Here is a 17,065-nt window from a genome sequence, read left to right as displayed (position 1 = left end):
CATGGAAATATAATAGAAATGTGACAGTGAATGTCAGTTACCTTCACCGCGTCTTCACTTTTCAGAAGTCCTTCACTCCTCTTGGCTGCAGACTGAGCTGAGGAGCATCTCTCGCATCAATGGATTTGCGTAAGCGGGTTTGGAGTATCTGCGCAGCGGTTGGCTTGGTGCTCATCATCAGTGAATGTAAGTAGAGTTGTACTTCATATTCAGAGTCACTTAACACAACTCTGTTAACCTAGAAAAGGATGTTTAAACTCGACATGTCTTAAACAGATTCACGCTGTGAAATAACCTGGGAGGTACGTCGCTTTGACGGCTGGTACAACAGTTTGGGATATCCCAGACGCGGAGCTGTCGGTAAGTTACAGTACAAAGTTGCCAAAGTATGCAGCAGCAGTAGCTCACAGCCTGCCAACACACCTGGGCACTTCACTGTGTTTGTGCTCGCGCAGGTTCTCACCTTATGCGCCTCGTGCCCGCGCATTACCGGGACGGAGTCTACCAACCTGTCCAGGAGCCGCTGCTGCCAAACCCCCGCAGACTGAGCCGCCTGCTGGCCGGGGGGCCGTCCGGTCTGCCCTCAACACGCAACCAGACCGTGCTCTCTCTGTTCTTTGGTAAATATCGTGCATTTTGTTGCATTGGAAAGTAGGCCAGAGATCAAAATTGATAAACAAACTGACCCAAAATGAATTTTTGTTGTGAGGCTGCACCAATATGGCGCACTGATATTTTCCACCCACATCTTACCGAAATGCAGGTGCAACAACACAGGTGTGAGGTTTTAAGTTAATACTTTTACTGTTGCTCATGTAAAAGTTGAATTAAGTGTCCAACTTTAAGATGTTACAAATGTATATAACAAATCAAAGCTTATATTGGCAGATACTAAACCAATAATATGTCATATTATATATATATTGTAGTAATGGCTTTATTATTTTTACTTCTCAGGTTATCATGTTTCTTTTGAAATTTTCGACTCAAGAACTCCTGGGTGTCCACCTGAGTTCATAAACATCCCAGTCCCAAAAGGTGACCCTGTCTTTGACCCCACTGACACTGGAAAAGTCCTTCTGCCCTTCCAGAGAGGACCGTGGGACAAAGAGTCTGGCCAGAGTCCCAGTCACCCTCGCACACAGGTATCAATATGAAATAACATGTTTGTTATTAGTATCGCCAACATGCCTCCAGAGACAATCAGTAAATGTGAAGAGTAGGTCAAGTACTGTCGCAATTCTGGTGGACACTTTACATTATGTTACCCTACATTTCCCTTTTCCTCAAGTGCAATAATTTGAGAAAAACAAATGCATCACATGCAGGTTAACTTGGTAACAGCATGGATTGATGGCAGCTCCATCTATGGCCCCACCACGTCCTGGTCTGACTCCCTGAGAAGCTTCTCCGGAGGGCTCTTGACTTCAGGCTCTGAGTGGAACATGCCAAATAAGGCTACAGGACACAGTCTCATGTGGAGTGCCGCTGACCCCTCTACAGGAGATCATGGACCCAGTGGCCTTTATGGTGAGACATTTTATACTTACAGATTCATTCGCATCCGACCTGCACCAAATACTGTTTGCAAATGATTCATTTTATTGTCCACTGAGTACCAGACAGTGGGGTTTATATCATCAGGGGCATTTTATAAATACAACAGGGGAGCTTTAATATGGGGTTCTGTTGGTGCCAAAATTAAGCCGACATGCTAACTGTCTGTCTGTGTCGTCGTCCATGTCTACATACACTGCCAGCATTGACACAGCAAGACGACACAGTCAAATGACAAGGAGGGCAACAGATGACAGGAGTAAGATGAGTTGACACAGACAAAAGTTGAGTTGTGAGCAATCGACATAGACAGACAGACATAGACATAGACAGTAAGCAGACACATAGACATGGATGAAGACACATAGACAGACAGTTAGCATGTCGACTTAATTTTGGCATAAACGGAACCCCATACTTTTACTATAGTGCACTAAATTGACTTCTACTGTATGTCATTGATTTACATAATTAACATAATTTCCTCTGTACCTGGAGTGCAGTTCAACCATATAGTTTAGTGTGACTTAGTGTGTTAGTGTGTATTGGATTGAACTCAGCCCAAAAGAGTGGAGCTCAGTGACATTTATGGCCTTTCTTTCATCTGCAACGTCTCTTTCCAACTTCACAATCATTTTTTTTTTTTAGTGAATGAAGGTCATTATTACGCTCACAAACTAGTTGAAATTGCACATAATAGATTTCGAAATCTCAGCAAATCACACTGAACTATTTGGATGCATTTCATTCAAGATGAGATTAAATGTGTTTTAGTGTATGTTTGGATGAATAACACCTTAAAACAATCTGAAATCTGAACTGTCTAATACAATGTATGTGGTAATGCCCACCCAGTCGACACTGCAAGCAGCTGAAAACAAGCAGAATATTATTTCACATACAGGTCTGCACAGGTTGCACCCTGTGAGGCTTAGTCAAAAGAGGCCCTACATGACGTGTGTTATGACTCTTTAATTATTGTGTAAATGGCTTGTCACACTCACCACAGTAAATTCCTCTTTCTATAGCATAGAGGATCCGTGCAGGTGTCATGAAACCAGTGTTTGTTGCTTGTGTTGTTAAAGGTGTGTAGTTATTATCTGGGGTGAAGGCGGAGGATCTTCTGTTGTCACCGCTCTGTTGTCACATCCTTAAAAACAAACAGCCAACTTATTATACCATGAGTGGTTAGAGATGCTCATCAGTCACTGTAATGGGAGTGTGAAACTATGGTGAAACATTTTAGCATTCTGTATAAAAACAACGCGACCCGTTACCGGATAAGCGGAAGAAGATGGATGGATGTATAAAAACACATACAGCCTGTTCTCTGTTTATTGTGTGATGTTGATTCACATGAAGGGAGAGCAGAATTCCCTAAAATTTGTGCCATCTTCTGTGTCCAGAGATGGGAAATGCCTGGGCGAATGAGAACATTTTCACAGCAGCAGAGGGGATTATCTGGTTTCGCTACCACAATTATGTAGCCTCCAAACTGCATGAGGAACACCCAGAGTGGTCAGACGAAGAGCTTTTTCAAAACGCCAGGAAGATCGTTGTGGCCACATTCCAGGTAGAAGGAAAAGTCTCCATGTAATCCTCTCGCTACTCAGGTGCTGATTTAATTTGCACTCTGAAGAGAGAGAGGTTGCATCAACGCCAGGTGGTCGTGATTTTATGGATGAAATTGATGGTTTTAGTTTAAGGGTGAATGCATCATCTCTCACTTGTTTGATTAGTTCAGTCTGTCCTCTGCTAAAACTTTCCTGAACACCACCACACACGTTACATTTTCTTCTTCTATTGAAAACACAAGTTAACAAACTACAATCAAACTACGTGTTTGGTTAAATCCAAAATAACATGCTACAATTCTAAAAAATATTTTTTTTATATAGAAACCATCAAAAAAGGGGGAAAATCATATATATTACCATCAAACATACAATCGTGTTGAGATTTAGTATGGATTCACAAAAGCTGCAATAACTTTTATCCCTCCTATTTTCCACATAGAATATTGCTCTCTACGAATGGCTGCCTGGATATCTTGGAGACAAAAAGCTTCCTCCTTACCCAGGTAAGACCAGAGTGCGTACAAGTGGAGGGGAACAGGTAATGCACTGGTGACCACAAGCCGTGGTGAGGTGAGCTATCGTTGTCGGTGTTTTACAAATATGTGCTCTGTCAGCAAAGCATCACCCTGAGTCTCCTTCTTCTGCTGAATAAGCACCCGCAGCTGAAGAAAGTTAACATACAATGGTCAGATGAGCCCATCACCTTAATAACTCTTCATTTCATATCTATACTGCTTTTGGTGCCTCACATTGGCTATTCAGATGATAGTATAGATTTGTTGCATGCATAAGGGTTGTTTATAATTCAGCTTGTAGGTTATTTTGTTGTTCTTCTTTTGTTTTGTAATATGTGATGATGATTTATCTGTATGCAGGTTACCAGAAGTTTGTTGATCCAGGGATCTCTCCTGAGTTCCAGGCTGCTGCCATACGATTTGGCATCACTATGGCCCCACCTGGTGTTTACATGAGGTATTATTCTTTTTTCTCCTGGCACTGGAAAATCAAAGTAAGTTAGTTAAGTTGAGTGTAATATCAATATTCTGCTGTGAACAATGCCAGACACCATCTAAAATACAGTATGAACTAACTATTAGAAATAAAACCTTCCGCATCGGCTCTCCTTTTTCCTACAGAAACAGAACCTGCCATTTTCAGAAGATTGTCAACATAGACGGCAGCTTATCACCAGCAATGCGTCTTTGTAACAGCTTTTGGAAACGTCAGGTATATCATGGTCATACTTTTCACACATTTTCAAAAGAGTGTATGGAAGGATTTGACAGTAATTTGACTGTTGACTCAGGATGCAGGAAAGTAAAACAATGTGTGTCTCTGAGCACAAATGGGGCCGTTGGTAGAAAAGCATAGTTTTTTGTGGGGCACAGTCTATCAAGTCTTAAACTGAATATATTTCTCTTTGATAAATTCGGAGTTACGTGCTTCATTTTGTAAATGTAAATGGACTCTATTTATATAGCGCTTTTCTATTCTTAACCACTACTCAAAGCGCTTTAACATACTACAGTCACCACCTGTCACACACATTCATACACATGCCTCGGCCACCTGCTCAGCTGATACACATTCACACACCGATCGCGCAGCGTTGAGAGTAAGTTCAGTGTCTTGCCCAAGGACACTTCGACATGGGACTGCGGGGCCAGGGATCAAATCACCAACCTTCCGATTGGTTGGCGACCGCTCTACATCTGAGCCACAGCCATATCTAGTGCTTGCCTAATGCATATTAGGGATAACTGTGGTCTGTTAAATGGTTTACCAGGATAGAGCAAGCAAATAAGACTAACATAGACTTTTCCATATTACTTTTACTGTCATTTTGTTTCTAGAGTGACAGTGTGAAGAGGAGCCAGGACGTAGACAACCTCCTCATGGGCATGGCTTCCCAGATTGCAGAGAGAGAAGACAACATTGTTGTTGATGACCTGAGAGGTGTTTAATCATTCTTATTCACTGCATGTCACAGGAACTGGTTTTCACATGCAAGGCCTTGCAATTTGCCTTGGTGTTGTGTTGCAGAAAATACCACAAAAAGCACCACAAAAGTCAAGCAATTATACATATAAAAAAGAAATTTACAATAACATTACTCAGCATATCATTCAATAAAAATGAATATGCACTGCTCTGATCTGATTTGCACCCTGGCAGACTTCATGTACGGACCCCTGAGGTTCAGCCGGACAGATCTGGTGGCCATGACCGTCCAAAGAGGAAGAGACTTTGGCCTACGTAGTTACACTGAGATCAGAAAAGCTCTAGATCTGCCTCCTGTCAAGACATTTGAAGACATAAATCTTGAGCTCAACAGCAACAACCCACAGGTAAAGTCTTTCAACAAAGAACGATCAAACTGCTTAAAATAGTTTAACAGTAATCCTGTGTGTGTGTGTTCTTGTGTCCAAAAGTTGCTCCACGATATTGCAGAACTGTACAACAGAGACATCTCAAAACTGGAGCTCTTCCCTGGAGGACTGCTGGAGTCTCTTAATGGACCGGGTGAAGTTTTCTCCGCCATAATCTTGGACCAGTTTGAACGTATCAGAAACGGAGACCGCTTCTGGTTCGAGAACAAACAGAATGGGTAAGATCCTCTTTGAAGGTTTTTCAAAATAAAAACAGCTGTCATAGTATCTGATCCTACAGTATTGCGTGATATGGTGGAAACTGTATTACATAGGGTGAGATCTGAAATAAGGCTTCACTCAACAAAGTATTTTAAGTATTTATCCTTTGCGCAAAGAAGGTTCAGTTCATCAGGAGAGTCTGAGAGAATGAACAAAGAGTTTTGGGAGAGCATTATCCCTATCTAGTTTCTCGAAGGCTGAAAGCGAAGGGAAGGAGGGAAAGTCTGGTCTCAACCAGGTCTGACTATCAGGGAATAGCAACATGTGGAATTCCAAGGTCAAGAAGCACTAACACATCTTCTACTTGGAAACATTTGTGCTGAAGGCAGAAACTGTGAAATGTTTAAGCAATAGAACAACAAACCTATAATTTACCATTAATAAAACAACAAAGGTGTAAATTACCATTACAGTGATGCCAATTCTCTTACTACAGTTGTGTTCTTTGGGGTGTCTTCCAGTTTGTTCACACATGAGGAGACCCAAATGATCCGCACTGTGACCTTTCATGATGTCCTTATCGCAGTCACAAATGCAGAAGCCACTGATATACAAAATAATGTGTTCTTCTGGAAGGATGGTAAAAACGTGTATTTTATTTTTGATTCATAAACAAACAAGGCTTTCATTCAAATCAGTGATACAATATTTAAAGCTTTGGATTGAAAAAAACGGTCTCTCTGTTGTCCTAGGTGACCCTTGTCCTCAGCCTACACAGCTGAATGCATCAATGCTCCATCCCTGCACTAATGCCACCAAACTTAATTACTTTGATGGGAGCAAAGCTGGCTTTGGGATATTTATCATTGTTCTGTTCCTCTTTCCTGTTGGTCAGTATCACACTCACAAATCCATCTTTTTTGGCACAGCAATACTACTGATTTCACTCATCAGCAGTTTTGTTGATTATTTTACTTTCAGTTAGTTTTCTGGTGGCCTGTATGGTTGCATATCTCCGCAAGTACAGGTACAGGAAGTTCCAGAGAAGAAGAAAAGCTGGTGACAGAACAGAGGAGCCAGCTGTGGGAATCACTGGTACGAAATCTGTGTGATTAAAAAAATCCTTCTATTACTTCTATTATGTCTAATGTTAGTAAAAACATAATATCTATGAGTCAGATTTTATACTTGACTCAATGTCAATTATTAATAAACATCAGCTGACTATCAGCAGCTATTTACTGCTGCGCCGGCAGAAGCCATTATGTATATGCCACATAGGTATCAACACAATTGTAAAACTGAGCTGATAATATGGATTTAAGTGTTAATGACCTTCCTAGATTTACATTCTGTCAGCTTCAAAACCCAACTCATAAACACTAGACAAACTGAACTCAACTGATAATCAGTTATTCACAGGTGACAGTGAAACCAATCTGGTAGTTTCTGTTTTTACACCTGTCCTCTTCATCATCCAGAGTCCTGTCTTGCACCTGGTCTCATTCTGCTTTTGCTCTGCAGCCTTCGAGTGGCAGGGCCATAAAGAACCCCTGCATCCTGTCAGCGTGGAGGTCGATGAGAAGAGGAGGCTGCAGGTCTTTGACAGATCTGGGTCCACTCATCGCTGCCTCAATCTGGGCAACCAGGACTACCTAGATGTCCTTCTCTCCAACGACCGGCACCATAAAGCTCTGCTGCTCAAAGTATCAAAAGAGTACGACCTGGTGAGCAGGGGGTGGTTTGCACTAGAGATGTTCCGATACCATTTTTTTCTTCCCGAAACCAATTCTGATACCAGAACTTGTGAAACATGAACAAATACATACAGAGATTGCAATATAACCTTCTTTCATTATCTATTATGACAGTCATAATGGAAAAATAACATAAATAAACTACTTTAAGGTAGATCTTTTTCAGAGCTAAATTACATGGTATAGGATCAGTGCGTAGACTTGCATACTCACAGATACCGATACTAGCAACTTATGCATCATCGGAGGCATTTACGATACTGGTATCGGAACAACTCTAGTTTGCACCTTCAGGTTCTTGATCTGAAAAAGCAGCTGCAGTCCGATTGAAGTTGTAGGACTAAAGGGGTTTTGAAAAATGTTGCTGCTGCTGCATCTTGTGTAAGCATAAACAACCAATTTCTGTGTTCACATTTAAGTATGTTTGCAGTTTAAGCACATCCAGCTTTCTCACTTTTCTCAGTGAAGTTTCTTCTACTCATATTTTTCAACTCATCCAATCGTTGATGCAAGCATGATTCTGCAGATGTATCTAAATCACTTTTTATCTTACTTCACTCCTGTTTTTCTTCTCCTGTCTGCACATCCAGGTGCTGTTTTTTGATGATGAGAGCAAACGTGCAGCGTTTGTTAAGCAGGTGACAGACATCGGGCAGGAGATTAGAGTGACGGAGATGAGAGAGAGGGAGCTGCTGAAGGAGGCTTTAACCAAAGAGCAGAGGGCTCCGATTGTGGAAACTTTCATTCGACATGCTTTCTCTAAGGTACCATCAGCCTCTGGGTGTTTACCTCATCCTCCGCTCTGTTACAACGGCAGCAGCTTTAAGCTCAGCCACAAAATGTCGTCAATCCTTGTTTGAGGTCGAATTAGGTCCGACCTCCAGCCAAAATAACTAATTGTTGGTTTTGATGGTTACCTCATCTGTGATGGACATACAGTAACCTCAGTTAGCGTCGGTGATATTACTAATGACACTATGGTGACATATAATGATCTGTCCCTCACTGTCCCTCTGCTGCACAGGTCTTGGAAATTGAGAAGTGTGATGCTGGGGACATGAGTGGCGTTTCCTACAACAAAGCCAAAGAGGTTCTCCAGTGCGAGCTGACAGCGTCTGAGTTTGCTGATGCACTGGGCCTCAAGTCTGACTCCTTATTTGTAGACTCCATGTTCACACTAGCTGATAAAGATGGAAACGGTTACCTCTCCTTCCAAGAGTTTCTTGATGTGATGGTTATCTTTATGAAAGGTAAAATTCATGACTCCAAAATGCTGTAGCTGTTTTGTGTGTCTAGGCCACCTAAACACTGCATTACATGTACATCTAAAAATGCTGCAGTTGGAGGATTTTGGTTCAGATTGAGTGAGGTAGATCTAAATAGCCAGGAGTAAGCAATTGACTACATGAATGGCATGTTGACAGAAAGTTGATGTCATAAACCAGTAAATAGTATTAGTCTAGTCCTACATTATGTCATTGATGATGTTTGTATTCAACCAGGGTCTCCTGAGGAAAAATCCAAAATGATGTTCTCCATGAACGACATCAGTGGAACTGGTTTCTTATCAAAAGAAGAATTTGCCAGGATGCTCAGGTTTGATTGATTTTTTCCATTTTTTCTTTAATAACTGCAGCTAGTCTTTATTTCTGTCTGATGGTTCATCTCTGCCCTTTTGATGTGCTGCAGGTCTTTCATTGAAATCTCCAATGGTGCTCTGTCAAAGAGCCAGGCGGAGGACGGCATTGAGGCCATGATGCAGGCTGCAGGCTTTGAAGACAAGGAGAAACTCACATGGGAGGACTTCCATTTCCTCCTGCGGGACCACGAGAAAGAGCTGCAGTTTGCCCAACTCAATGTCAAAGGTTGGAGAAAGTTTTGTCTTAAATTAGCCTTTTTTCTACATTCTCATTTCTCTGACCTTGTCTGATGAAATCAATGTGTCTGCTGTGTGTACAGGAATGGAGAAACAGGGCAAGAAGCGGCTAAGTCGAGACCAGAGGGTGTCCTTCATCTGTGCAGGAAACAGGTCAGAGAACAGGACACACAGGCTGTAATCACTCATCCAGATGACAAATAAAACTGTTGCTTGTGACGATGGATAAGAACAATGATCCACTTACTCATTTCATCCCAAGTGACCATTGTGTCCCAGCTTACAATATTATTCATTTTTTGTTTGCAGCAACATCAAGACAGATGGACTGGAGATACGCAGACGGAAAAAGTTTGTTTCTTGTTTGATTTTTCTGCTCCTGTAAATGACTTTCTGACAATGGACCAGACTTACTATAGAGAAGTTAAACACATTAGTACTTCCTATTTTGTCTCACAGTATTTACTGAAATAGGTTTAAAAAAATACATCTTAGTTACTTTTTCATGAGTTTTTTTTCTAGTATTTATGTGTTCAGGAAACTGGTTGTGTGGAAAACCATGGCAGCTTGTGGTTTACCAAAATGTTTAGAAATGTATGAAGTTGCACATATATAGCAACTGCTTTTGAGTCTCTCCAACTACAAAGGCTTCACATTACAAAGTTAAAAAAATTGTCACACCCAACTTCCTCTGTAGTTTTGGGTAACCTGAATATGGTCAAAACCTAAACAGCTAAATGATAGGCAGAACAACAAGTATCCACTGTATCAAAGTCTAATGGATTTAAATATTTTCAGGTCAAGTGTCAACACTCCAAATGTCTATGTGAAGCCCAAGCGTGAGCAGTACATAAGGAACCCAATACAGAAGAAGATCCAGCACTTCAAACGTTTCATTGAGAATTATCGCCGTCATATCGTCTGTTTTATCGTCGTGTACGGCATCGCAGCTGGTGTGGCACTTGAAAGATGTTACTGTGAGTAGAAATCGTTCTTCTCCTTGTTCAGCTTCCCTCTTTACCTTCAGCATCATACCTTTCTGGTCAGCATGAGCCTTTTCTAAACTGATTAATAATTGTTTTCAGACTATGGTTTGCAGGCCGATTCTACAGGTTTCCCCGAGACTTCAGTGGTGGGTATCATCGTCTCCCGTGGCTCGGCCGCCGCCATCTCCTTCTTGTTTCCCTACATGCTCCTCACTGTGTGTCGCAACCTCATCACACTGTGCCGAGAGACATTCCTCAACCGATACATCCCCTTCGACGCTGCCATCGATTTCCATCGCTTCATGGCGATGACTGCCATCCTCCTTTCAGGTTGGTAGACTGGAGGAGATGATAGCTGATAGAGATGATGGAAAGTTAAGTTCTGATATCTTTACATGTTTACATTTTACTAGTGTGAGCTCACTCTTATTTTTATTCTGACTGTAGTTGTTCATAGTTTGGGCCATGTGGTCAACATCTACATCTTCTCCATCAGCGACCTCAGCATCCTGTCTTGTCTGTTTCCCAAAGTCTTATCCAACAACGGGTAATGTTAGATATTTCTGCAGACATTTGTACACTTTGCGGAGAGTTATGTTCGCTGATTTCGATGTGTTTTCATTTTAGGTCTGAGCTCCCTCTGAAGTGGTTCTGGTGGTTCTTTCAAACTGTCCCAGGTATCATAGGAAACTGATTTTAGACCTTCAGTGGTACATAGACTGCTTGTTATAATAATAATAATTCTGTTTTTTGCTCTTTTTGGTCCTTTTCCTAGGAATGACTGGTGTCTTGCTTCTTTTTACTTTTGCATTTATGTATGTTTTTGCCTCACACTATTTCCGTCGCATCAGCTTTCAAGGATTTTGGATCACACATTACCTCTACATTGTTGTGTACATTTTAGTAAGTACTTTTTTGACTTTAAAAATACCCCAAATGCACTCTGTAGTCATGTGGCTTTCATTATGAGAGGCCGTTTTTATGAATAGTGTGATGCTGGCTTTGTCAACAGACAGTTGTTCATGGCAGTTTTGCCCTGCTCCAAGAGCCCCGTTTCTACATCTACTTAATTCCACCTGCATTGCTCTTTCTGCTGGACAAACTGATCAGCTTGAGCAGGAAGAAGCTGGAGATCCCGGTGGTCAGAGCTGAGCTGCTGCCTTCAGGTGACACTTAGCAACTTCTAGAAATTCTTTAAAATGTCTCGTTATTCTCTGTCTCTCCTTATTTTAGTCTTTGCTAACTAATTTGCACTTTTCGGTGCACTTCTAGCACATTCAAGTTCACACTTCCCTTGGCTGTCCTACCTGTAGGTGTGACACATCTGGAATTCAAGCGACCACAGGGCTTTGTGTACCGTTCAGGCCAGTGGGTTCGTATTGCATGCCTGATGTTGGGCACAGATGAGTACCACCCATTTACACTGACGTCAGCCCCGCACGAAGAAACCCTGAGCCTGCACATCCGAGCTGTGGGGCCCTGGACCAGCCAGCTCAGAGACCTCTACACCGAAGAAAGCCTGCTTGAGCTCGGAGCTTATCCAAAGGTAGGTTTAAGCATTATTCTGTGTGTGTAATTAGTTTCATCTGCTTCTCCATTCTTTGTCCTTTTATGACACCGATATTCATAATTTATTTCATCAAGCTGTACTTGGATGGCCCGTTTGGTGAGGGCCATCAGGAGTGGACTGACTTTGAGGTGTCTGTTCTGGTGGGAGGAGGAATTGGAGTCACCCCATTCACCTCCATTCTAAAAGACCTGGTGTTCAAGTCCTCAATCAAGTCCAAGATTCAATGTAAAAAGGTGCTGCTTAAAAGCAAACAACCTACCATACATTTTGTCTTGAATCCTTCCCTGAAGCATTATTTATTTGTGCAAGAATCCCCCTTAATCTCTTTCTCTCTACTCTCTCTCTAACATTTACTGATTATTTGAAGGTGTACTTCATCTGGGTGACACGTACACAGCGTCAGTTTGAGTGGGTGTCAGACATTATCAGAGAGGTGGAAGAGATGGACACCCAGGAACTGGTCTCTGTCCACACTTACATCACTCAAGTGGCTGAAAAGTTCGACCTTCGCACCACCATGCTGGTAAGACCTGCAGTCACCATTTCCAAGTGTAGAAATAGAAAGTTGACTGAAATTCTACTAAATATTTAACAAACATTCATTTTAATGTTGACTTCTGAATACGTGCCTTGTATATTACCGGAATAGTTTAACATTTTGAGACATATTTCATGCCGGGAGTTAGATGAGAAGATTGATACCACTCTCATGTCTGTACAGTAAATATGAAATTACAGCCAGCACACACAGCTCACGTTATATCTTCTTTGTTTAATCTGTAAAAAAAAAAAAAAAGAAAAAAAAGAAAAAAAGGACTCCAATAGGTCACTGTGGCCAGCTAAGAAATATTTGTGTACATAACCTCCTATAAAACCACAATTTGCAACTTGATTAAACAAACCAGATATTAGATGTTATACTGAGTTTTAGAGGTGATGGTAAGAAGGATTTTGTCACCTTTAGACAAAACCATGCTAGCTATTTTTCCACATTGTCGTGTCTTTATGCTAAGCTAAGTGACTGCTGAATGTAACTTCATATTTAGCATACGGAGTGTCATTGATCTTCTCATTTAACTCTCGGGAAGAAGGCCAATAGCATATTTCCCTATACAGTTCCTTTAATATTTAATAATAATGAAATCCAATAATGACCGCTCACCCTTGTCTTTGTGATGTGTGGACAGTACGTGTGTGAGCGCCACTTTCAGAAGGTGTGGAGCCGCAGTCTTTTCACTGGCCTGAGGTCCGTCACTCACTTCGGCCGGCCGCCCCTGGTTTCCTTTTTCAGCTCACTGCAGGAAGTTCACCCCGAGGTCAGTCCTTCATCCATCTTCATCTAACTCGTGTTTGTCTGAAACATTGCCCAATACACTGTCCTACTTATCAATTTTTATTATTTTCTTTAGGTGGGTAAATTTGGTGTATTCAGCTGCGGACCACCAGGACTGACCAAGAACGTAGAGAAAGCTTGCCAGCAGATGAACAAAAGGGATCAGGCCCATTTTCTACATCACTATGAGAACTTCTAACGTGTCCTCAGCACTGGACTACATGGTTACAGAAGGAAAGATGAGCCACTTTAGCCACTCTGGAGAATATGAGCTACTGCAGCAGTTAATGACAAAATCACAGAGCCAATGTAGGAAGTCTTGATTTAATGTAATGTTGAGTGAAAGATATTTGTTGCCTACTGGTTAAATGTCTACTACTTTACATGATCTGTATTATCTAATCATTAATATTATTGTTGCAATTATCAATCAGTCGAGGATGGGAAATTTTATATAATATAAAAATACAGAATTGTATTCACAAGTTATGTCTAATCATGCATCATGTTAGTTTTTATTTGCTGTTTGACTCAGAGATGTAACTGGGGTTTGCTGTCATGTACGATGAACTTTTGTTATTGATTTCTTGTGCTTTTGTTTGAAATATCTGTAACAAATGAATTCACATTTTAGCACATCAGCAGCTGTAATGAGGGAGGGACACCCACTGCTATTTTATTTTCCCCAACAACATTATTTTGCCAGTTTGGGGATCAAACTGCTGATCTTCTTGTCCCAAGACATTGTGATTAATAAAATGATGTACTTTCCCATTCTGTACCAATAAAAATCATGAGACTTACTGTATAACCACATCAATGCAATTGCTCTGGCATGGTAGTCCAGTGTGTGTGTGATCAGGCAAAAACATCCACTGCATTGATATAATAATATAAAAAGTTAATTTAATGTAGCACCTTTTACAGAATAAAGTCACAGAGTGCTTCACAAGAGAAAAAATATTAAAAATTAGACAAAAAACAGTGAAAAGAACATGCAATAAAACAGAATAAAATAATAAAAAAGTAAAAACTTAAAAACCAAACAAATGACAAACATTAGAACAAAGGCCAGTTTAAATAGGTGAGTTTTGAGCTGCTTATTACAAGCGTCAACAGAGACCACAGATCGTATGACAATAGGACGGGTGTTCCACAGTGTTGGAGCCACCACTTCAAAGGCATGGTCACCTTTTGTTTTTAGTTGAACGTGAGGGACAACCAGTAAGTCCTGGTCAGGAGACCTAAGGGACATACTGGTAATATAAGGATGGAGCCGGTCAGAGATGTACACAGGTGCCTGACCATGCAAGGCTATCTGGCAGAAGAAGAACCTTAAAATGAATCCTGAACTTGATAGGAAGCCAATGTAAAGAGGATAAGAAGGGAGTGTTGTGAGTCGTCCTGCTGGACCTGGTCAACAGCCTGCAGCAGCATTCTGGACCAGTTGTAGACGGTCTAGGGATGACTTACTGAGGCAAGTAAAAAGGGAATTGCAGTATTCCAGTCGGGATTATACTTGTATAAAAGCATGAATGATCATCTCTAGCATGAAGTGTCTTTGAGTGAGACATTATACCACTAGTGGCCCCAGAGGCACCAGGAAGTTTCTCCATTTACAAAAAAAAGTAGAAAGAAATACAGAAATGTACAGTATATGCTGCAATTACAATCATATCAGTTGCCATATCTTTATATACAGAATATGGTTGCAATTACAAGAATCAACCTGCAAGCTTATGTAACAGTTTTTCTTAACCTTTATTTACTCAGGGTAGTTTCACTGGGAGCTCATTCAGGAACGCCCTGCTCCATTCACACAGTTACACACATTTCTCACACAAATCCACTGGCCATGTAACACCATTGCTTATGCAACTGCACTGGCTTCCAGTTGCCTACAGAATACATTTCAAAGTCCTGCTCCTGGCCTACAAGGCCCTACACCATTATACCCCCACCTACCTCACTGACCTCCTGGAAGTTTACACACCTGCCCGCTCACTGAGATCCTCCTCAGCAGGCCTACTGCATGTCCCTAATGTGAACCTCAGCACCCTGGGAGAGAGGGCTTTCAGCTACATCGCCCCCAAGCTGTGGAATTCACTGCCAGACCACATCAGACACTGTAACTCAATTACTGACTTTAAAAACCGACTTAAAACATATCTCTTCAAGATGGCTTATGGACTGACTGACTGAGTTTTTTATTTATTTTTTATTTTTATTTTTATTTTTATTTTTATGAGATGAGATGACTATAATTTTAACGATGTTTGATGACTGTTTGTTTGTGAAGTGACCTTGGGTGTCATGAAAGGTGCTTTAAATAAAATGTATTATTATTATTATTATTATTATTATTATTATTATTATTATTATTTACACCTGGCATCTGCCTGGGGCCTGTTTCACAAAACCAAGATAAGGGATTAAGCCGGGATTTATCAGTTATCCTGGATGATTTAAGCCTTGACTCGGTTTCACGAAAGTGGAGGCACATAAATCACCATGGAGATTTATTCTGTGCAGCTAGCCTGCTCCCGACCAGGCTAACAGCCAGGATTTATTAATCCTGGAGCCTTTTCTGATCACCCAGCAGTGGTTTTACCCTATTGTTATCAGCCTGGATTAAAATACAACAGGTGCATATTGCTGTTCATTTAAGTACTGTTATTATTTAAAGTTGTGACCAAAATTGTTTTTAATAATTATTCATGTGACAGTCATTGTTACTGTTATATTTCTGTATGCAGACTGCTGTTCATATTGTTGTTAGAAGTTTGATGAATATATTACTGCAGTTGTTGAGATAATTAGAAAAGGCTGATAATATTTCAAATGTGTTTTAAATGAAGTCTGTTACTAAGGGCAACACATGCAATGCTGTACATTTCTATAGTTGACTAATGCACCTTGAATTATTTTAGTTGATACATTTGTTTTAATTCTTTAACAATAAGGATCATGCTCCACTTCCATGTGCATGGTATTTGGCATTCTTAGCACACAAATTGTGTTGTCCAGTAAACTGGGACTATAATTTGGGAGGATTGTACAATTTAAAGAACATATCCTAATTGTACAATCCTCCCAAATTATAGTCTTAGTTCACTGGACCAGTAACTATCTAGTGATGTAGGCTACTGTACATTCATGTAACAACAGTGGAGAGGACACCCCAATGGTTTTTGACCTTATGTTTTGCTGGGGGGGGAAATAACTGATGAATATACTCTGTTCCATTCATGTTTACAATGTGCATGGGATTATCACTTAATTATCTTTATAGTTTCTAGATTTTAGAGTCCAATTTCTTCAGTGTCTTTATTTTCTATGTCCACAAGGGAGCAAGGCATATAATATGTAGAGAAGAAACTCGTCCTCTATAAAAAATAAAAAAAAACGCGAGAAAAAGCGTGGCAGATAATAGCGCACCGACTGAATGATAGTCTAAAAATATACATTTATGAACTACTGCTCTTAACTGAATTTTTTTGCAAAAGCAAACAGCTGTACACTTTGCATTAAAAGCGAGCAGTGGAAGTTAATATGACTTAGGAAATTTATATTTTAGCCCATGAGAGAGAGGGAGGAACAGAGTGAAAGAGATATTTACGCATCATACTCTAGCATTGTAGAAAATTGATCTTCATGGTAAATTTCCTGAGTAACATTATCTTCTGCTTACTTTTAAGGCAAAGAGTACAACTGTTAATGTGTGCAAATGATTAGTAACCTAATCCTTGAATGGAATGATTATGACGGTTTCAGTTCAGAGCAGTGGTCAGTAAATGTATATATTTAGGCTACGCATT

At 40.6% G+C, this 17,065-nt stretch overlaps 1 protein-coding gene across 1 annotated transcript; it reads left to right on the top strand.

Moving 5' to 3' along the window:
- Positions 1-119: 119 nt before the first annotated feature.
- duox (dual oxidase) lies at positions 120-14,056 on the top strand. Its single transcript, XM_031283479.2, has 33 exons — positions 120-186; positions 277-360; positions 456-620; positions 958-1,145; positions 1,329-1,530; positions 2,964-3,130; positions 3,574-3,637; positions 4,010-4,106; positions 4,271-4,361; positions 4,988-5,090; positions 5,310-5,482; positions 5,567-5,742; positions 6,247-6,365; positions 6,478-6,615; positions 6,707-6,820; positions 7,250-7,452; positions 8,073-8,246; positions 8,507-8,732; positions 8,985-9,078; positions 9,172-9,347; positions 9,442-9,511; positions 9,668-9,709; positions 10,157-10,335; positions 10,444-10,674; positions 10,792-10,891; positions 10,972-11,021; positions 11,120-11,247; positions 11,357-11,510; positions 11,658-11,890; positions 11,989-12,147; positions 12,282-12,437; positions 13,102-13,230; positions 13,324-14,056. Exons 1-33 carry the CDS (start codon positions 120-122, stop codon positions 13,444-13,446), a joined length of 4,575 nt encoding a protein of 1,524 aa, XP_031139339.1. The 3' UTR covers positions 13,447-14,056.
- The last annotated feature ends 3,009 nt before the right edge of the window (positions 14,057-17,065 follow it).

This window comes from Sander lucioperca, chromosome 7, assembly GCF_008315115.2.
Source record: "Sander lucioperca isolate FBNREF2018 chromosome 7, SLUC_FBN_1.2, whole genome shotgun sequence".
NCBI classification, from domain to species: domain Eukaryota; kingdom Metazoa; phylum Chordata; class Actinopteri; order Perciformes; family Percidae; genus Sander; species Sander lucioperca.
This window is presented reverse-complemented; position numbering and strand designations above follow the sequence as displayed.